We start from the raw sequence: 22,988 nt of genomic DNA, 5'->3' as shown, positions 1-22,988 counted from the left end.
GGAGCCTTTAATATTTTACTAGTGGTAGATTATGATTTTACAAGGATGGAAAGGAAGAATATGTGAGTCAAACTTTCAACTTATTAGGTATAAACTAGGATTAAGACCCGCCCGCGTTGCGGCGCGGGTACATCGTATACATTGAATGGATTAGTCCAAACGTTATATGATGCATTAATCATATGAAAACACACATTCGACGTATACATTTGAACTCAATGTAACCTATATAACCCCTGTGATTGGATCAAACGTAAAGTAAATCAAATTCATATCGAACAATCATAACATATTATATGTGACCCAACTCATACATAGAAAACGTAACGGGTATGTAGGAAAACCTGCACATGTAATCGAAAGGGATTAATTAGAGCTTTCGAAAAAAGAGGAGAAAAAGAAACCATAATTTGACTCCACTCGGTTCGAAACAAACTTTACGAAACATACATAAAATAAACACAAAAACATATTATATTTGACCTGAATCATTTCCCAAAAAAAGTTTACGTCGAAACATAGAACAACTTGAATTTATAACGAAACGTACATAAAAATATGCACGTAAAAATGATGTCTTTAAACGAAAACGTATTATATTTGATCTAACTCGTCTATAAAAAAAGTTTACGTCGGAATGTAGTACAAATCATATTTATACCTACCCGTACATTTTGTAACAACTGCCACTAAAATCCATAATTAGGATGGTAATTAGCTATTAAGAAAACCCTAATTGAGAAACCCAAGTAATTCTGCACTAACCCTAAAATTTCCAGAAGAATCAGAATCAGGATCAGGGCCCCTAAAACTCAGGGGGGGCAAAACCCTAGTTACGATTATCATCATAACTCTCTGTCGAAATAGAATTTTAAAAATCTAACGACTCAGCAAGCCTACACACGCAAAAACCTAGTCTATGAAAGTAGGGTGGTCACTCGCGTAGCGCGACGCCTAAAGGGGTACCCCCTCGCGCTACGCGACGGTGCCAAATTTTCAGTATAAATAGCAGGGGTTGGGACTTGAAATCTGACACTTGAACGACGTTAAAATTCATAATATACGTCGAGTTATAAGCAAAACAGTCCAACACACACACAATTATCGAAACGCTGCCGCAATCAGGGTAATAACTCGATCGCTATTACGATTCAACGTCCGATCGATTATAACTATCCAACGATAGTCCGGGTGCTGCTCAATTGAGCTTGTACTTTGATTATTAGTCGTGATTTCGACTTGAATATTAGAGTGCTGTTCGAATTCGGACTATGCTCGGTTATTTGTTGTGAATCCGATTGAATTATCGAGTATTGCACTGATTAATCGTTGTGAAGGTTTAATCTCGTGAATTGACGTAATTGCTATATTAGTTACTAACCTGTGTGTGTGCATTGTGTTAAATTAGGTTTAAGCAAGGCTAATCAGTAGGCTTATATCTATTGCTCGTTAATCTGCAATGTGAGTCATTCTTCTTTTTAAATTGTTTTCTCACAGTTTGTGAGTAAGTATTACAATACCTCAAATTATTTTCAAAGGTTATAATTACAGGGATTAAGTCTTTGTAATCACCAAATTACAGCTGGTATGTGGGGTATTGTGCACAGTACTGTTATTATCACTCTATGTGAGTGAATATTACTCTATGTGAGTTATTATTACTCTGTGTGAGTACACCGTCACTATTTGGGCAACGGGACCCAAAAGTGGTATGACCACAGTCACAGAAATGAATCGAGTGACAAATACCCATTCTTGATAATTGGTTGATAGAAACATTGTAATCGCTCTTAGTACTGTAAATTATAACTAACGGGTCGTTTTAGAAAACAGAATGATTCACTCAGTATTTCCCCGCTGACAAAACCTTTTTCAAACATGTTTCAGGTGATCTGTGTGATCCAGGAAAAGTGCAGTAAAGCACTATCAAGCTCAGAGAAGTGGCTCAGTGTAAATAAACCAATAAAACGTGTTTTGAAAAATAAAGATTTCTGTGTGAAATCAACTTATTGTAAATTATGGGATTTATCCCTTAAACTTTGTATAATATATTAAACGAGCATATTTCACGGATAAAAGATCCTGTTATAAAAGACTTCCGCTGCCGCATAAATTAAATATCACAGGAACTGCCTCGCGGTCCCCCGACTCCGTCCAGGGTGGGTCGGGGAGCCGTGACAGCGAAGGTGGTATCAGAGCTAATAATTAAATTGAGCCACTGATCGAGCCACTGATTAAGCCTAAATTAAGTATTTTGTTCAAATGCTTAATTTTACTAATTGTTATTCTGTGATTATTTGTTTTATTAACTGGCTATTTTTAGTTACAGTATGGGTAAGCAAAGGCTGTCTGCTATCTACCACAAACTAGATGTGGCATCTTCTTCTAAAAATCCAGTAAATTTAGAAGAAGGAATCTTTGTCCGCAAGGCAAACTATGAGAATCCACTTTCCCCAGAGAAAAGGGATTCGATACTTAAAAAGAGTCAGGAGACAAAGAAACCCCGAACCAAGAGAGTTAGGTTTAACCCAGAAGTCCAAGAGTTGGGTAATAGTACACCTTGGGAAGATAAAATAGACGGGAAATGGGCAAATCTCTATATGCTAGCTACTATAGCAGAAAATGCTAATTTCTAAATATCCGATAAGTTGGGTCTAGTAAGAGAAATTACAATCCCGTAAATAAATAAAGTCCTAAGTGTGTTTATTTCTGTTGTTCTTTGTATAAATTAGTATGCAATAAAACTTCAGTGTTTTGTTTGTTAAACTTTGTTCCAAAGTTTTAACATTGCATTTTGTATATATGCTATGCAGCATGAATGAGATGTCGGAAACATTCCAGAATCTCAACTTATATCCAGTGCCTATCGAAGTCTCTCACGACTTTACTGGTTATATTGCTGACATAGAAGAACCTGTGGAATTCCAAGCTCCACCGCTGGAAAAAGCCAAACCTAAAAAGAAGAGAAGATATGTAGGGTGGAGGAAAGTGCGCCGTAGGAAAACTGCCACTAGGAAACTCCTAAAATAGAAAATCCTGTGAGTATGAGCAAGGGAAAGGAAATAGAAACTGGAGAAAGTTCAAAACCACCTGAAAAGGAAATAGGAATAGATCTGAAACAAAAGGGAATAGAGATTGGCGAAAGCTCTAAACAGTCTGAGGAATTCACGTTCCAGGACGAAATAGATCGCCTACTGGAGAATTGTGATGTTTTAGAGCCTATCAACGATAATCTCTTTTCTTACCCGGCTACAGTTCAATTCCCACTAAACCTAGGACCAGCTATTCCAGACCCACTAGTTCATACCAGACCATTAGGCCAAATGGAGGAATGGTGGACTAATGATTGGCAATTCCAAAATATAGTTAACAATCCTTATAGCTTCCTTCCACAATTTGACCCAGAACCACTCCCAAATCCTCCCATGAGTAATGAAAACCTAGCTGAACTTCGTCAGTTCGGTGAAGAACTGATAGGTACAGGTAATAGGATCAGGGAAATGGGGGAGCATCTAACTTGGAAGTACGATGAGAGGGAGCATCGTTACTAGAACAGTCAGTTAAACCACAGAAAACCCTATTGTATGATAGTAACTTAAAATTCTGTAAAATGGGCAATAAAACTCTGTAAGATACGGTGTGTATGGATGCATATACAATATACTAACAAAGTAAAAGTTGAGAAATCGACAATTTTGGTGATACTTGTATATTGTGATAATCTATGTGCTTATCTATGTGAATTTTGTCATTGATAAGTTAGACACTAATAATTTTACCAATTAACAGATGGAAAACGCTAATAATGAACCAATTAATGAAGAAAATCAATCTGAGCAAGAACAGGAAGATCAATATATAACTCGACAAGATATCGAGCATTTTATCGCCCAAGGGATAGCTCATGCTATTCCAGAAATTGTAGCTGCTGTTCGAAAGCCTGCCGAACCACAATTAATTCCTAGTAAACGTATTCCAGAAGATAACGGCAGTAACAGCATAAATAGAGGCGGCAATCATGATGATCATGATCCGCAACAGGCCCCACTCCCTAAAAGAATGAAAGCTGCAACGTCTGGTTGCACTTATAAAGAATTTCTTGCTTGCAAACCCGCTGAATTTGCAGGTAATGAAGGGGCAACTGCAACACTGCGTTGGTTAGAGAAAACCGAAGCAGTAATTGCAATAAGCAAATGTGCCGATGGAGACCAGGTGATGTATGCATCAAATCTGTTCAAAGAAGGAGCACTTGAATGGTGGAACACGGTCCTCCAGGCAAAAGGAAGAAGGATAGCTTATGCAATGAGTTGGGAAGAATTTAAGAGTCTTGTAGAAAGAAAATTCTGTCCCGAATACGAGAAGGAACAAATGGCAAACAAGTTCCTAAGTCATCGTATGCTAGGAGTAGATTGTCGGGGATATACTTCGACATTCTTTGAATACGCAAGGGTAGTGCCATCACTGGCTTCGCCAGAACCGGTACTTATCTCTCGTTACATCTGGGGGTTAATTAGTGAAATCCGAAACATCGTTAAAGCTGCGAGACCTCGTACTATTGACGATGCTGTAGAATTAGTTAATACCCTAACTGATGAATTGGTACGTACAAGAGAGGAAGATCGCAAGAAGGAATTAGCTCACAAGATTACCCAAGGATTTCGTGTGGGTAATGCCAAGAAAAGAGGAATCGGACAATCCTCATCATCTCCTTTCTGCAAAATTTGCAAAAAGAAGCATTATGGACAATGCAACATGGTTTGCAATTTTTGCAAAATGAAAGGACATCGGGAAGAAGACTGCAGGAAGAAAACAAAAGTTTGTTATAATTGCAGAGAGAGGGGACACTTTCAATCTGAATGTCCTAAGTTAGCTAAACCTGTAGTTAACCAAACCAAACCAGCTGAAGGAACAACCAAAAGAAATGCGCGAGCATTCCAGCTGACCACTCAAGAGGCCGAACTCATTCCAGATGTGATAGCTGGTACGTTCTTAGTTCACAACGTATTTGCAAAAGTATTATTTGACTCTGGTGCGAACCAAAGTTTTATAAATACTTTATTTTGCCAAGATCTTAAGTTACCATTAACCACTCTTAGGCAAATCTTCACAGTAGAAACCGTAGAAGGAAATTCTGTGAAAATAGATAAAATCTGGCAAGAAGGAAAAATAGAATTATTAGGCCATAAGTTTTCTGCAAATTTGTTACCAATGAATTTAGCAGGATTCGATGTAGTATTAGGAATGGATTGGTTAATAGCCAACCATGCACGAATCCTATGTGACAAAAATGCTGTAGAAATTCAAACACCTACAGGAGAAGTAATTTTAATTACTGGAGATAAACCTCGAAAGCCACTGAAATTTATCTCAGTAATGAAATTGGCTAGTTATTCGAGAAAACAGGAAATGGTGTATATGATTTCAGTAATCATTAACACTAAGGATAAGGAACTTCAGGACATCCCGGTAGTGTCAGAATACCCAGACGTTTTTCCAGAAGAATTACCTGGATTACCACCTAATAGAGAAGTAGAGTTTAGAATTCATTTAATTCCAGGTACTGCACCAATAGCTAAAGCACCATATAGATTAGCACCTACCAAAATGCTAGAATTGAAAAAGCAATTAGATGAATTATTAAGTAAAGGATTCATACAACCGAGTTCATCCCCTTGGGGTGCACCGATACTGTTTGTGAAAAAGAAAGATGGATCGATGAGAATGTGTATCGATTATAGAGAATTGAATAAGGTTACGATTAAGAATCGATACCCACTACCTAGGATTGATGATCTTTTTGATCAATTGCAAGGAGCTAGGTATTTCTCTAAGATAGATTTAAGATCCGGATACCATCAATTGAAGGTACAAGAAGAAGACATACCTAAAACTGCTTTCAGAACTAGGTATGGTCATTATGAGTTTACAGTCATGCCCTTTGGATTAACGAATGCCCCAGCAGCATTCATGGACATGATGAATCGCATCTGTAAACCATACTTGGATAAATTTGTAATCGTTTTCATCGACGATATACTTATTTACTCCAAAAGCCAAAAAGAACATTGTGAGCATTTACATGTTCTCTTAACTTTGTTAAGAAACGAAAGGCTTTATGCCAAATTTTCGAAATGTGAATTTTGGCTGCAAGAAGTACAATTCTTAGGTCATGTGGTAAATCACGAAGGTATCCATGTAGATCCTGCTAAGATAGAAGCAATTACGAAGTGGAAAGTTCCACAAACAGCAATGGAGATAAGAAGTTTTCTAGGCTTAGCTGGATACTATAGACGATTTATCAAAGATTTTTCTAAAATAGCCGTACCATTAACTAAGTTAACCTGTAAAGCCGTTAAGTTTGAATGGGGACCTAGACAAGAAGAAGCCTTTAAGATTTTAAAGCATAAGTTGACGAATGCACCAATCTTAGCTTTACCCGAAGGAACAGAAGATTTTGAAGTATATTGTGATGCTTCAAAATTAGGATACGGATGTGTGTTAATGCAACGCAAGAAGGTAATTGCGTATGCTTCTAGGCAATTGAAAAAGCACGAAGAGAATTATACGACTCATGATCTAGAATTAGGAGCCATCATTTTTGCCCTTAAGATATGGAGACATTATCTGTATGGAAGTAAGTTTACTGTCTATACCGATCATAAAAGTTTAAGATATATATTTGGGCAAAAAGAATTAAACATGAGGCAAAGAAGATGGATGGAGATGCTAAGCGATTACGACTGTGATATCCAATATCACGAAGGAAAGGCAAATGTAGTTGCAGATGCCTTAAGTCGTAAGTACCATGAGAAACAGAAACGAGTCCGTGCTCTGAGGTTAAATCTACAAGTAGATTTAATGGCACAAATTAAAGAAGTCCAGAAAACAGCAATCCAAGACGATGCTGAAGGAATGAAAGGTTACCTAAAAGAATTAGAACAAGGAAATGATGGAATTTGGAAATTCCATAAGAAACGAATTTGGGTACCTAAGCAAGGAGAGTTAAGAAATAAGATTTTAGAAGAAGCTCATAAATCTAGGTATACCATGCACCCAGGAAACAATAAGATGTACCAAGATTTAAGGAATAATTTCTGGTGGATAGGAATGAAAAAGGATATAGCCGAATACGTATCCAAGTGCTTAACTTGTTCACAAGTTAAGGCTGAACACCAGAAACCTTCAGGACTATTACAACAGTTAGAAATGCCTGTATGGAAATGGGAACTCATAACAATGGACTTTGTTACTAAGTTACCCAAAACCAGAAAAGGTAATAATGCCATTTGGGTAATTGTCGATCGCTTAACCAAATCAGCTCATTTCCTACCAATGAAAGAAACCTTTAGTATGGAAAGGTTAGCACAACTCTACGTGGACGAGGTAGTATCCCTACATGGAGTCCCGCTCTCCATTGTATCGGATAGAGATAGTCGATTTACTTCGCATTTCTGGAAAAGTTTTCAGAAAGCAATGGGAACTCGACTAAATCTAAGTACTGCTTATCATCCACAAACAGACGGACAGAGTGAAAGGACAATACAAACTCTAGAGGACATGCTCCGAGCATGTGTAATTGACTTTGGTGGTAATTGGGATAGCCATTTACCATTAATTGAATTCTCCTATAACAATAGTTATCATTCAAGCATCGAAGCTGCACCATTTGAAGCACTATACGGACGTAAGTGCAGAACTCCAGTATGTTAGGCAGAAATCGGAGAAAGTCAATTATCAGGTCCTGAAGTAGTACAAGAAACTACTGATAAGATAACTCAGATCAAGGAAAGACTGAAAACAGCTCGAGATCGTCAAAAGAGCTATGCAGACAATCGTCGCAAGCCTTTAGAATTTCAAATCGGAGATAAGGTACTTTTAAAAGTTTCTCCTTGGAAAGGAGTAGTACGATTCGGTAAACAAGGAAAGCTAAGTCCAAGATACGTTGGACCATTCCCCGTGATTCAACGAATAGGACCAGTTGCTTATCGTTTACAACTACCAGAAGAATTAGCTGGAGTACATGATGTATTTCATGTATCCAATCTTAAGAAATGTTTAGCAGACGAATCCCTGGTAGTACCTTTTCAAGATGTAGAGGTGAACGAAAAGTTAAAATTTATAGAGAAACCACTACAGATTGAAGATAGAAAAGTCAAGTTTCTCAAACACAAACGACTAGTGTTGGTCAAAGTCAAATGGAATTCAAGAATGGAAACGGAAATGAAGCGAAAGTACCCTCATCTATTCCAGTAAATCTCGAGGACGAGATTTTTCTTAAGGTGGGGAGGATGTAACAACTGCCACTAAAATCCATAATTAGGATGGTAATTAGCTATTAAGAAAACCCTAATTGAGAAACCCAAGTAATTCTGCACTAACCCTAAAATTTCCAGAACAATCAGAATCAGGATCAGGGCCCCTAAAACTCAGGGGGGGCAAAACCCTAGTTACGATTATCATCATAACTCTCTGTCGAAATAGAATTTTAAAAATCTAACGACTCAGCAAGCCTACACACGCAAAAACCTAGTCTATGAAAGTAGGGTGGTCACTCGCGTAGCGCGACGCCTAAAGGGGTACCCCCTCGCGCTACGCGACGGTGCCAAATTTTCAGTATAAATAGCAGGGGTTGGGACTTGAAATCTGACACTTGAACGACGTTAAAATTCATAATATACGTCGAGTTATAAGCAAAACAGTCCAACACACACACAATTATCGAAACGCTGCCGCAATCAGGGTAATAACTCGATCGCTATTACGATTCAACGTCCGATCGATTATAACTATCCAACGATAGTCCGGGTGCTGCTCAATTGAGCTTGTACTTTGATTATTAGTCGTGATTTCGACTTGAATATTAGAGTGCTGTTCGAATTCGGACTATGCTCTGTTATTTGTTGTGAATCCGATTGAATTATCGAGTATTGCACTGATTAATCGTTGTGAAGGTTTAATCTCGTGAATTGACGTAATTGCTATATTAGTTACTAACCTGTGTGTGTGCATTGTGTTAAATTAGGTTTAAGCAAGGCTAATCAGTAGGCTTATATCTATTGCTCGTTAATCTGCAATGTGAGTCATTCTTCTTTTTAAATTGTTTTCTCACAGTTTGTGAGTAAGTATTACAATACCTCAAATTATTTTCAAAGGTTATAATTACAGGGATTAAGTCTTTGTAATCACCAAATTACAGCTGGTATGTGGGGTATTGTGCACAGTACTGTTATTATCACTCTATGTGAGTGAATATTACTCTATGTGAGTTATTATTACTCTGTGTGAGTACACCGTCACTATTTGGGCAACGGGACCCAAAAGTGGTATGACCACAGTCACAGAAATGAATCGAGTGACAAATACCCATTCTTGATAATTGGTTGATAGAAACATTGTAATCGCTCTTAGTACTGTAAATTATAACTAACGGGTCGTTTTAGAAAACAGAATGATTCACTCAGTATTTCCCCGCTGACAAAACCTTTTTCAAACATGTTTCAGGTGATCTGTGTGATCCAGGAAAAGTGCAGTAAAGCACTATCAAGCTCAGAGAAGTGGCTCAGTGTAAATAAACCAATAAAACGTGTTTTGAAAAATAAAGATTTCTGTGTGAAATCAACTTATTGTAAATTATGGGATTTATCCCTTAAACTTTGTATAATATATTAAACGAGCATATTTCACGGATAAAAGATCCTGTTATAAAAGACTTTCGCTGCCGCATAAATTAAATATCACGGGAACTGCCTCGCGGTCCCCCGACTCCGTCCAGGGTGGGTCGGGGAGCCGTGACACATTTCATATGCACGTAAAAAATAGTTAAGTAAAGGAAGTATAGGGGTAAATCGAAACAAAATATTAGTAAAAATTTTAATAGGTTAAAAATGTTCGTAAAACCGTGCCAAGTAGCACCAATGCCACAACGACATCGACTCTCAACATCGTAAAAAAAATAGATAAAATGGGAAAATTACACTGAACGAAAAGCAGACTTAAAATCGTTGAACCACGCACACCCGTTACAGTGTGTTAATTCAAAGAAATTAACCAGAGAAACGTAAAATGTAGAAAATAATAACTTAGTCGATCTAGGACCCGCCCGTTGCGGTGAACTTGTTAAAAGAGAAAAAATGGACACGTTGCGACGAGTCTGTCAAATATGCACAAGTAGAGAAAGAACGTTGAACCTCACATGCACGCTACGACATGTTAACTCGCAAAATTTAGAATGAAACGTAAAACGAAAAACTTGCGAAAGATAAAAAAGTATGGGGGACTAAAGTTGTAACTAATAAACTGTTGTATTAAATTATAAAAAATGGAAAACTTTGGGTTAAAAGTGAAAAATTACAAGAGTTAGAATACAAAATATGAAAATATTTGGAATAAAAGTGAAAAATCAAAAAATTTTTTGAAACACTCCCCAAGCATGGGGTACTACACACAATGCAACAAGAAATTGCTAATTTATAATATATAATGATGCAATATTGTTGAAGTATAAGGAAAAAAAAAGATTTAGGGGGTGTTTGGGCTAACTTTTTTAACAAAGCTTATAGCTTTTTTTAGCTTTTTTTACAAAAATAAGCTTAATTTGATGTTTGGTTTAGCTTTTTAAGCTTATGCTTATTAGCTTATATAAGCTAATTTGAAGAAGCTTATTTGATGATGGTTTTTTAGTTTATTTGAAGAAGCCTTCTTTGTGTAAGGGCAAATGATATAAATAAGCTATAAGCTAATCCAAACACTTAAAAAGAGCTTATCAAATGATAGAAAATAAGCTATAAGCTACTTTAAAATATAAGCATAAGCCAAAAAATAAAAACTAGGCCAAACACCCCCTCATGTTCAGGAGAAATACCAGGCTTTGTTCCTTATTGCTGCGAATAAATGGGCAAAGGTGGGTGAATGTTTCTCAAATAATGATATGGGGCCTATATGGGAATGGGATTGGAAAAGAAGTCCAAATTCGGATGAAGAATGGGAACAATTTAATAGTTTGGGTAAAAAACTTTCTTTGATACAAATCAGACATACAGAGGATAAATGGTACTGGGGTGAGCAACCAGCTGGTGGTTTTTTTACACCGGAAGTTAGAGCCAAAATTATAGGAGGCGAGTCGATTGAAGTTAATATTTCAAATACATTTTGGAATAACTTCAAAATAAATTCTTTTGTGTGGCGTGCAATTCAGAATAGAATTGCAAGTAAACATGAACTGGCGAAAAGGGGAGTGATTCTAGAAAATCAAAACTGCAGGAGATGTGGTGGAGAGGAATCTTCAGCTGATCATATCTTGGTGGAATGCCCAGCTTCGAGAACTGTGTGGTGGTTAGTCTTATTATGGATTAAATTCCCAATGCATAAAGATGAATGGAAGATTTTGGATGTGCTTAAAACTGTGGAGGAGATGAATGGACCGAAAGGCTGGAAAAAAATAGTGGGTGTGATTATTAGAACAACGCTTTGGTTTATTTGGAAATCCAGAAATGATGTGGAGTTCAATAACATTTCTCTTGCTTCGGAAAGAACAGCGGATCTTATTAAAGAAATGACATACATCTGGATTACTAATAGATCAAGGTATAAGAAGGGGTCAATTGGGAGAGGTGGAAAGAGTTTAACATTCGTGATGTGATTTTGTAAGTTGTTTGTCGTCGTTTGTTTTGTTTCCTGTTTTGTTTTCTAGCTGTCCTGCTCTTTCTTTAGTAATAAATATTGTTGTTGTTCTAAAAAAATGGGTGTTTGTGAGTAGACATGGTTTATTGTTCGGCTTCTTTGACTAATTAGATATTTGCCACAAAACATATGGCTGGAACTAAGGGACCGCAAATGTGTCTAACATAAGTGTTAAGGTCAAGAGGTCGATCTTTTAACCCACGTTGATACGAATAAAGCCTTCCATTTGAGTTGTTCATATGAGTCGAGTTAGAGTTGAGCTTTATAGTATGTAAGACAACAACAGGAATGGCAAATCAACGAAGAAGATGTCAAATTGACGAGGATAGACATATATTTGTGGGTCCGTTAATGTTTCAAACAAGTAGAAGATGTAAAAATCGAAGTAGATTTGTGGAATCAATTAAAGACAAACAACATTTGTCTGTTGGGGAAAATGGTGTAGGATCGTTTTCAGACCCGAACGAGTCGATCAGAAGAGTTTCACTCAATATGAAAGGCGGAATTAGACATATTGAGGTCAATTCAGTAATAATATCACTTTAAACTGTCAATTTGATTGATATAATGACGTTTTACAGCACGACGACACTTCGGCAGCACTTCGTTGCAAAACCGGAAAATTTCTATGTGATTTCGCTTGAATCGCCATATATATAGGCAAGGAGATTCCGCTTGAACACGTCCAAGCGGAATTAACATCACGGATTCAAGCGAAATCAGAACATTAACTTCAAGCGGAATAAGAATGATTTTGGTTTCGCTTGAAGTGACCTGATGTCATTTCAAGCAAAATCACCTCTAATTTCCACTTTCTTGATTTTCGTGCCCATATCTAACTAGTTCTATACAAGACTCGATACAAGACGAAGTCGACAGACGCATGCACCAACAAACTCCCCCTCGAATGTTGACAAGTCTTCAATGTCGAGTCTTCGCATCTTCAGTCTTTATCAGTCTTTGGGCTTCTCTTCGAAGTATCTTACATTGTAAAGAATCCTTCAAATCTCTCTCTTTTCTTCTCTATCATCACCAACAAACTCTCCTCGAATTCCTTTATCAGGATCTGAACTTGGCTCTTTGTCATTCAGACTCCCCCTCTCAGTAAGCTGGGATCGCAGTCTGGCTTCTACAGGTTCAAGATCGTTGCCTGGCTTATACTCTGCTCTGAATCGAAATCCTGGCTTTCTTTAATCACAACCATAAGTTTTTTATGATAAAGATTTGACAATCTTAGACTCTACTTATAGATCTCTGCCGAACCAATTACAGGAATACAATTTTTATTTCAAATAACTTTTCTCATTTCATTTCAAAACATCTCAAAAACATTTCACCCAAACTATTTGTTCATCATGTTTAGCACTTGGAATTTTGAACATCAGCTTTCCAACAACAGTTGACTAAAATCTTTTTGGATTTTTCAAAATTTATGCTAAAACACACATAAAATCTTTTTGGATTTTTGAATAATATGAAATGTAGTAATGAAATATTTACAAATAATATTTTTGTGAGTTGTGTAAGAGGATCATATCAGTTATTGAGACAAATCACCAACACCGTTAAGCTTAAACCATTTTAAGTTCTAAACAATTCACCTAGATTGTCAGTATATTGGTCCACTTAAATTTTCACACAAAGTTCAACTGTTTCGAGATACGAGATTAATGTTTTAATACTTAAACTTATTCGCGTGTCCCACCACTTGAATATACTCCCGTATCCAGATCCCAATATTCAGTCTTACAGGTGAGTATACCTAGATGATATCTGTAAAGGGGTTAGATGCGAAACCGTGAGAGCTCAGGTCAGAACTTCCGTTCAGCAGAGAGATGACGGCTCGACTTTTGGTGTGTCCCCTTTAGAGGATCTTTTCTTCAACAGCAATGATTATCAATTTTATTGTTTCATCATTTTTGTTGAGGGTAGGCTATATTTCAAGCAAGCGTAAAGTATTGTCCGGGGACTAGGCCATTGCTTCCGCAAAATCAGAAGTCCCCAGATAATACCCCAGATATCACTGAGTATAAAGACCTAGTATCTCAGAAAGAGGGACCTTTCAAACAAGATTTCGGGGGTTACCCATATATCCAAGAAATGTTACCCACGAGATAAGCAAGTTTGAAATTTTAGGTTTTATCTCGAAAACAATTTACTAAATGTGCAAAAACTACTGGCACATCTGCAGTGAGATTGTTTATCACATTTTTTACTATACATTTCTTTAGCATGTTGTGATAGTCCACTGATGTACTATCATTTCCTCTTTTTACAACAAAACTCATTTTTGAATTTTATCATGTTTTTGGCCTTTTCAAATTTTCTAATGTTTTTGGATTTTCTGAAATTCTTACACCCCCTAAAATGCACACACATTTACAGAAATTTGAAAACAAACTGTACAACCAAATTTGACAATTGTTGTTTCAAGCTTCAATTCGCCACCCACTTGGCATTAACAATCAGAACTCCCCCTTACAACAAACTATTTTCCCATTAAAATTTCAAAACACTTAAGTTTGTTTTAATCAAAATGGTTTTTCCGGAAAATAAGTTTAGTTGATTAGGTTCGGGGTAAACTCATCACATTGTTCATTTCATCATTTTTTAACCACCTGTAGGAAATCAAGTACAAGTTAATGTCCCTGATTTACCACTTGTAAGTATGCACAAACAAACCTCTGTACCACTTGTAAGACGAAATCACTTTTCGTGAATTTCTCAAGAAAGATGCCGATTCCTGCTACACGATTACCAACTTGAGAGCTCCGGTAAGTCAGGTTTTTCTAATCAAAGAATATATCCACCCAAGCCTGACCAGCCTTGGGTGTTACCGAGCTACCAACACTCGATTTCTTACCTCCCATCTTCTTCTCATAGAACTCTTTAACCCCCTTGACCTTTCTGTCAACCATTTTTCCAAAAATATGTTTTACAGTGGGGTTAAAGGCTTTTTCAACATCAAAACCTTTCTTTTCAGAAAAGAGTTGATTTGAAATCTCAACCTTTCCAAATTTCTTTTTAAAATTTTCAGCCCGAAGTGGTGGAAAATTCACATCATCCACAGTCAGAACTAATCCTTTACTTTTTGAAACAACATGTGGCTCATCTGATTTTGTGGAATCAGATTCATCGCCAGAAGATAGCTCCTCTGATTTTGAAATATCAGAATCATCGCTAGAACTACCACTAGATTTCTTAACAACCCATTTCTGGTTGTCAGATTTAGCTCTTTTCTTGTAAAATCTGTTAGAACATTCTCCAATTTCAAATGTTGAGTTTTTGAACAATTTAGTTCTGTCAATTGGTGGTTCAAACATAACCTCTTTATCTTTTAGCTTACAAGACACTCCCTGTTTAGATTGTATTGCCTGAGGACAATTTCTGGCAAGATGTCCAACATTGTTGCATTAGAAACAGGTTCTCGTATCTTTCATTTGATCAGCAATCTTCATCTCATCTTGCTTCTTGGCAAGGAAATCTTTGTTCGACTGATTTCTGAATATTTTTTCTTTCTCTTCTTCAGAAGATGTACCTGAAACAAATGTTATCTTTGATTTAAAGTCTCGAACATATTTTTCATTTTTCTGTTGGAATAAAACCCAATCCTTTCTTTTTGAAATTACCGTTATGATTAGGTTTCTTTTGAAAACCAAAACCAGAACTGTAACCCTTTTTCTTGTTTTCTCTTTGTTTAACTCTTGAGGTGTATTTTTTAGTTTTATCAAAGATTAATATCTTTTATTTCAGAAATGTTAATTTCTGTTAGTTTGAAAACCTTGTTTATCAACAACACCTCTTATTGGAAATTCCTTATCAGAATATAATTTGTCATAATCATTCAAAGTATAAGCCACTTTAAATGTTTCATCATTCAAATTAGATTTTGATAACAGGAATTCTTTATTATAAACTCTTTTGCCCTGTTTTTTGGTTTGACCAGAATTGCTGGAATCAGACTTTGACTCGAACGTAGACTCCGACTTTGACTCCTCTGTTTCATCGTTATCTAACACATGATCCACCACCTTCTTCATCAATTGAAATTGTTGACCAGTTTCAGACGATGTGAAAGTAACATCAATACTTTCTGGCAAATTTACTGTAGACTCCGACTCCCATTGCAAATTTGTTGCCTTTTTTACTCTTTCAGAATTTGGATTTCTAGGTAAAAATTCATTTTGGGGGGGGGGGGATAGTGCACGGTCCTCCCAACCGCCAGAGTGATCTCACTCTGGGAGCCGCTACCCGACCAAGCTAGCTCCGCGGTGACTTCCCCATGCCGAGTTCTTACCCTGGGCGACATATGCCACTCCCAAGACTCGAACCCGGTACCTCTAGGAAGAGGTGGGTGTCGGTGGCCAACTGGGCTACCCCAGTTGGTTAGGTAAAAAATCATTTTCCAGTGGGGGTGGACACTTGTTGAAACTGACACCTTGTTTCTTACCAGAATTCTTCTTGTCAGTCTTTTTCTTTGTGTCATTCTTCTTTTCAGTCTTCTTTTCAGGAGTCTTTTCTTCAGAAACTGTCTGTTCTTCAGTTACTTCATCATCTTCAAATGCCTTTATGCCTTCAACAGTTGGATAAATCCTGTCAATGACATAAGAAGTACATGAGTAACTTTTCAACAAACGATTTACTCTTTCAGTTTCAATTCTTTGTAACTCCAATTTCTGTTCAAGAACAGCACACTTCTCTATATAATTGTTAACCACTTTCTGCTTGATCATGAAAGCTCCTTGAAGTGTCTTCATTGCTGTTGCTTATTCTTCACTGGAATCATTGTACATATTCATTGCTTTGTTCAACACATCGTAAGATTCCTTCAACCTGTTCATGTTGTTGATTAACTCACTGTTTTTCTTCTTCATGATCTCACAGGTTTCACAATTCACAAGAATCTCCCTAGCATCAACATCTTCACTAATCTTGAGCTTTGGAACTTCTTTAACTTTTCTTCTGACCACCGGAACATCTTCATCATCACTACTGACCGGTGTTTTAATCTTTTTCTTTTTCTGCTTAGCTTTTTCATCTTCATTGTCGCTTTCAGCCAGCATTTTCAAATGATCTCTCATCTTTTTAGCATAGTATTCAGTGTCATCATCACTATCTTCTTCAACTCGAGCAACAAAAGCTGTATGAACTGGAGCTTTGTTAGGATCATAATCATCCCAATTGAATTCTCCCAGCTAAACCCTTCAGGTAACTTTTCATCATCTTGATCAATCACACATGCTTTTCCATCAGCTGGTATATATTTGTCCCAGTTGAATCCTGTTTATGGCTTCTTTTCATCTTGATTCACCATACACGCTCTCTTTGAAGAATCATCAATCACATTTCTTCCATGTGCAGTTTGTGCCTGCTGTTGATTTGGTTGTCGAGCAACTTGATGATAGATGGCCTTCCGGTAGTAATCATTGTTGTTGAATGGATTTTGAGCTCCACTTGCTTCGCGATTAGTTCACTCCCTCTTGAAGTGTCCTTTTTCCCTGCAATGAAAACAAGTGACTTTAGATTTGTCAAAGCCTAAAGTAGAAACATTGGCCTCACGAAGATCATCTCTTCCTGTGATTTGCTTGAATTTCTCAGCTTTCCTCAACACACTTGCCAAGCACCATTTTATATCCATCAGCTCCATCTCTTCAGCATCGATCTGATCGTATTCCTCTTAGGACAGCCACTAGATCAAACAGAGTACTCCGACAGTAACTCGAGTCCACCATCAATTCCGGGGAAAACCCGATAACTCACCGGCCCGTAGGCACGACGGTGAAATTACCGATAAAACCCGTTTGGCTCAAGGATCAAACTCATATTTCCTTGTGTCTGCTATGATTGTCCACCAGTGTCTCACTCTGCACCAAATGGGAGTTAAACCTGCATCTCTTAAGAGAAATGTAAGACTTCCACCGCTTGATCTAGAGATCATTGACTTAAAAAAAAGTCTAAACTCTAAAGTGATTAAAACTTCTACGTAATTGATCAATATTTCATAGTTGTAGGAGGTTTAGTTTTTTTTGTGTAGCCCACCTGGGTTTATGTCCTACCAACGTCTTTCAAGTGAATGTGAGTGGTAAATTTGGTTCTTTTTACTAACTTGATGTCGATAAATCCGCTAGTTTAGAAATTTATTTTGGACAATTGAATTTTATAGAACTGTTTCTTTTTAAGAACAAAAAATATTTGTATGGTTTTTCGAGGGAATATTCAAACCAACTCTGAAACTAGCGTAAGCCTGGTTAAGACGATATAGTGTGGTCAGCGTAGGGCAAAAAAGCTTTACAATTTAGGGATTGCGATGTAGTAACACAAGAAAAGTAATTGTTCAAAAAATGATTAAATATCTTAAGTGAGTTTCATGGTGTGTTTGTTTGACTTACCTAATTTAGAGGTAACCAATAACCATATTAAATGGAGCCTTTTATATTTTACTAGTGCTAAATTATGATTTTAAAAGGATAGAGAGGAAGAATATGTGAGTCAAACTTTCAACTTATTAGGTATAAATGATGCAATATTGTTGAAGTATAAGGAAAAAAAAAGATTTATGTTGAAAGGCTAAATCAAAGTTGAAACTAATGGGTGTTTGTGAGTAGACATGGTTTATTGTTCGGCTTCTTTGACTTATAGATATTTGTCGCAAAACATATGGCTGGAACTAAGGGACTGTAAATGTGTCTAACATAAGTGTTAAGGCCAAGAGGTCGATCTTTTAACCCACGTTGATACGAACAAAGCCTTCCATTTGAGTTGTTCATATGAGTCGAATTAGAGTTGAACTTTATAGTATATAAGACAACAACAGGAATGCAAAATCAATGAAGAAGATGTCAAATTGACGAGGATAGACATATTTGTGGGTCCGTTAATGTTTCAAACAAGTAGAAGATGTAGAAATCGAAGTAGATTTGTCGAATCAATTAAAGACAAACAACGTTTGTCTATAGGGGAAAATGGGATACGGAAGAACACACAACGTTGCATTCAACTGTTAGGGCAAACCAAGAGAAACTGTTGGACTTTCGATGGATGATGAAACTATTGTGAAAGCGATACAAGAGAGAAATTGAGAGGCAGAGAGTATTGTTTTATGATGTTAGGTAAGAAACAAATGGGTGGGCTTTCCTAATGGTCATATTAATAGTTATTGTTATGCTATAGACTTTAATTGGGGTTTCTATATGTTATTTTTTTTTTACTTCTGGCGAACCAAAGAGAGCGTTTCTATTGGCTCGAAAATGATACAAGTTATAGTTCAGCTCAAGCAATCTATATGATATCAAACGAGTTTCAAATGACATACTATTTGAACAACCTTAAATCCCACCCACAATTCATATATGATAATAAGTAAACTGAATGAACAGTTAATGAGGGCAATTTTGTAAATGGCATTCAGTTAATGAGGGCAGTTTGGTAAATGAGGGCATCTTCAAGAGGTGGAAGGTGAGTGTCAAAGCAACAGAGATCTAGGGAAGGAGAGAGAGAGAACGATGAAAGAAATGAGAGAGGGTGACCGTTGACGGCCATTTACTCCGGCCGACCGTCTTAGTACTCCGACGAGTAGCTTTAGGCTCGAGTATCACACTCGATCATCCACAGACAAACCCCTTCTCGATGAATTCTCACGGTGGCGGCAGCTCTAGGGTTCCGGCTATTAAACCCGGCGGCGACCACAACCGACGGTCCACAGATGCGCCGTTGGACTAAGTTCCTGGGTTCTGGCCGCCAGTCAATTTTTGGGTGAAGTCTCAGGCATGTGTCGTTTTCTTGCAGATTGGTAACTGCCAAGACACCTTCAGTAAGGTAAGTACGACCGTTACATCTAACGTATGGGACTCACCTAAATGCTAAATGAGTGTTGAAACTGGTTTAGGGTATTTGTGGCAAAAATCAAATTGTGTCTATATATTACTCTGTTTTAGATTATATTAGTTATCCAGTCTGTTTCCCTGTTTTATTTTATGATTCAGGGAGTGTTTGGATTTGGGTTTAGATACTAATGAGTTTTATTTTATGTTCTGATAAGACTTTTTTGGTGGTGTTTGGATGTTCTGTAATAAAACTATGTTAACCAGTTTGTGTGAAATAAAAATTCATCAAATATGATGTTTTCGTTATATATGTATAAATATAAGTTAATGAATGATTACATGTATATAGGCTCTCATTTAGGTTGTGTGTATACTGCTATTCACTTTTGCTGTCTGCTCAGTAGGTTTGTTGGTTTTGTTTGCAGAATTTGGCTATACTTGAGTGAAGATGTAATTGCAGGCAAGTGTGATCGAAGGTAGGCTTTTAATAATGATCTTGCATGACCATTTGTCTCAATACTTAATCATGTGTCATTTATTATGTGATTTTTGCATGTATTAATTTTTTACAGCATCATTAGAAGCTAATCTGGGGAACTGACTTGGATGTCAAGTGGTAAGGTAACTTTATTTAGTATGTCTTAATTATACTTGGTATTAAACATGCAAGCCTATGTGCGGTTTGTTTATTTGGCACTATGTTATTGGGTTTTTTTTTTTTTGTGTCCTTATTTGTTACCTTACTTTGTTGTTAGATTGATGGTTTAAAAAAAGCCGTTGGGGCGCATGCCTCGAGGTGATGATCCCTATTGTAAAAGTCCCGCTTAGGCTCCGAGTACTCCCCGAGTACTCGCTACAAGGCAGGCTGCCGAGGCACAAGTACTCTTCTCCCAGGCCAATTACTCCCCGAGTAATCTCCGCCTAAGCCGAGTACTCCCGAATCTGACTAGGGAGCGCCTAGCGACTTTTACAACCATGCCTATTCGTTATCTTACTTTATGTCTATGAATGGTATGTGAATGCCTAATTTCATGATTAACAAATGGGTTCGTGAATGAATCAAGCATTAATTAGTTGCAGCAAGATTTCGATAGCTTGAAAATAAAACAAAAGTTTCGCGTGTCGCATCCTCTAGAAAACGATGTGTCGCGCCTCTGGTCTCTTCGAATGTAAGTGGTTTGCTGACATACGACAACCAAAAGTAATCATCGGCGACAGTTGATCCTTCAATCGCCCCCGCGCTAGCAGAGGTTGCTTCTGATTTTTTATCCCGGTACTATCAACTCTCGCGGGTCACAGCTGCCCAGTGTTTTCGGTTGGATTTCAGGTCTGTTTGTTTGTGTTTATACTTTTCAGTTTCACTTCTAATCAGTTGATTTATTTATGTTTTTGGAGCTTCTATTTGGATTTTTTATCCACTTTGAAGTGTATGTCTGATTGTTGTAATCTTGGGTTATTGATCTTGGGATTCAGGTTTACATATAGGTTCACCGATGGATCCATTAGTTCTTCAGTCTGGTTCGCGCAATGATTCTTCACGAATTAATAGAGGATAGGATGGGTCAGCGGAAATGGTAAAGCTTCTCTGAGCGAGGGTATTGAATAGAACAAGGCGGACTGTGGCGATGTCGTTACGATTAACGTACGGTGCTCAGACTTCACCAATTTTTCCGGTCAGCCGAGCCTTGAAGATGCAAACACCGAATTCCTTTTACTCATTGGACTAGCACTCGATTGCGCCTCTTTTCAACTTACGCACATCCTGTTTACATGCTTTTGTTGGGGTTTTTTTGGCGCATGCAAGTTACTTTATACACGTTATAATGATAATGGTATATAAAAACTTTGAATGTAAATGAACAAGTTTAAGTTCAAGTTTAAGAGAACAAGTTTTGCATGCTAATAGTAATAAGGTTTTGGTAAGATTTTTAATCCTAATTTCGTTCTTTCTGTCATATAGGTAACCCAATTTGAGTTCAGCCCATCTCAACAATAGAGGAATTACATTGGTATTGCATATTATTATTAATCTCTAAATGTTACCACAGTTACGACATTTACGCTAACCCCATTGTTTTAAGCATTATGTTCTTTACAATGTTTTGTATGTAGGCCAAACTGTGCAACCAAACTGTAGACAAATCGTGAGTAACGATAAGATCAACCAGCAACTATTTCAAACTACCTGTGACGACTTACCCTCATTTATTTGATTCCGTAACATATGAAAGGCTAAATTATTTTCACACATCACCTGCATGATATTTTTCAGCTGGTTTAGTTAGAGTTGGTGAAGTGGCAACTTAGGTAGTTGGTTAAAACAATTTAGGTAGAAACCCTTGCCCATCAAATCCGTAGCCGAATGATAATTAGGCTTCCAAGTCTTTTATCAGGGTATGATTGATTATTGGAAACAATTTTCTAGAAAGCACACTGCAAAGGTATTCATATTTTTGGGTATGTAATTCACTTGATACTTCAAAAGAAAGAACAAATAACTGTATTCACTTGATACTTTAAACTAAGAACGATTCGGTTTAGTGCCGCAACGCGCGCGTGGGTATAAACCTAGTTCATATTCATATTCATATTTTATAATTTGGTAACCCATTAGCTTTCCTTATTCACTTAAAAAAAAAAAAAAAAAAAAAAAAACACTTTTATTGGTTTAATGCAATTTTGACCCACACATATCGACTCTAGAGGTGTACAAATCGGTTTTTTTTCAAAAACCGGTTTCGGTTATTAACCGGTTTCGATTTTTTCACCCAAAATAAAAACCGGTTTTTTTTATAACCGGTTCCGGTTACTAACCGGTTTTTGAGGTCCAAAACAATAACCGGTATAACTGGTTGGGACCGGTTTTAACGGGTTTTCCCCAAAAAACCGGTTTTTTACCGGTTTTTTAATAACCGGTTCGGTTAATAACCGGTTTTTGAAGTCAAGAATAGTAACCGGTATAAAAACCGGCGGTTAAAAAAAACCGATTTCGGTTTTTTTTCCAGTTTCGATTCTAAAATCAGTTTTTTTGTACATCTCTAATCGACTCAAATATATGGTTTACTTAGGCAATAGAAGAAGTGCTCCACATGTTCCCAATTCGACAAACTAGTCCGATCTTTTTTTACCAAAATTGAAACAACAAGAGATATCTTAGTTCACATGCTCAAACAAAATATACATATATTTTAGAAAAGAATCTTAGTTATGGCACATTTGTTTGTGAGCTAACACTTTTTTCACTTACACCACACAAAGAAGTTAGATATATTTGATTACATGATAAGTAAAAAAATATTAAACATCAAAATGTAAAACAAAAGTTTACACACACTAACTAATTTTAGTAATAATAAATCGTAAAGTCATAGTAAATAAACAACAAATCAGGGTCGTCTACGAAAATCACAAAAAAAAAAAAAAAAAAAAAATTGGCCCTGTTCAAGATAAAAAAATTTGGGCCCTATTCGCAAATCTTCATATAAT

General features: G+C 36.9%; 1 protein-coding gene and 1 long non-coding RNA gene across 4 annotated transcripts; both read left to right on the top strand.

The window, feature by feature from the left end:
- The first annotated feature begins 10,927 nt into the window (after positions 1–10,927).
- On the top strand, positions 10,928–11,638 carry LOC110880559. The gene has a single exon (XM_022129062.1). It carries the CDS (start codon positions 10,928–10,930, stop codon positions 11,636–11,638), a length of 711 nt encoding a protein of 236 aa, XP_021984754.1.
- Positions 11,639–19,109: 7,471 nt separating this feature from the next.
- Positions 19,110–22,014, top strand: LOC110880732. Of its 3 annotated transcripts, none has more exons than XR_004870542.1 (7): positions 19,112–19,494; positions 19,928–19,978; positions 20,075–20,118; positions 20,258–20,829; positions 20,976–21,334; positions 21,463–21,511; positions 21,615–22,014. It is a non-coding gene; the product is annotated as an uncharacterized LOC110880732 (long non-coding RNA). The 3 variants fall into 3 exon arrangements; XR_004870541.1 differs by having other exon boundaries at positions 20,075–20,123; XR_002559433.2 differs by having other exon boundaries at positions 19,110–19,494; positions 20,075–20,829.
- Positions 22,015–22,988: the final 974 nt, after the last annotated feature.

Source organism: Helianthus annuus, chromosome 10 (genome assembly GCF_002127325.2).
Source record: "Helianthus annuus cultivar XRQ/B chromosome 10, HanXRQr2.0-SUNRISE, whole genome shotgun sequence".
Classification (NCBI taxonomy): domain Eukaryota; kingdom Viridiplantae; phylum Streptophyta; class Magnoliopsida; order Asterales; family Asteraceae; genus Helianthus; species Helianthus annuus.
This window is presented reverse-complemented; position numbering and strand designations above follow the sequence as displayed.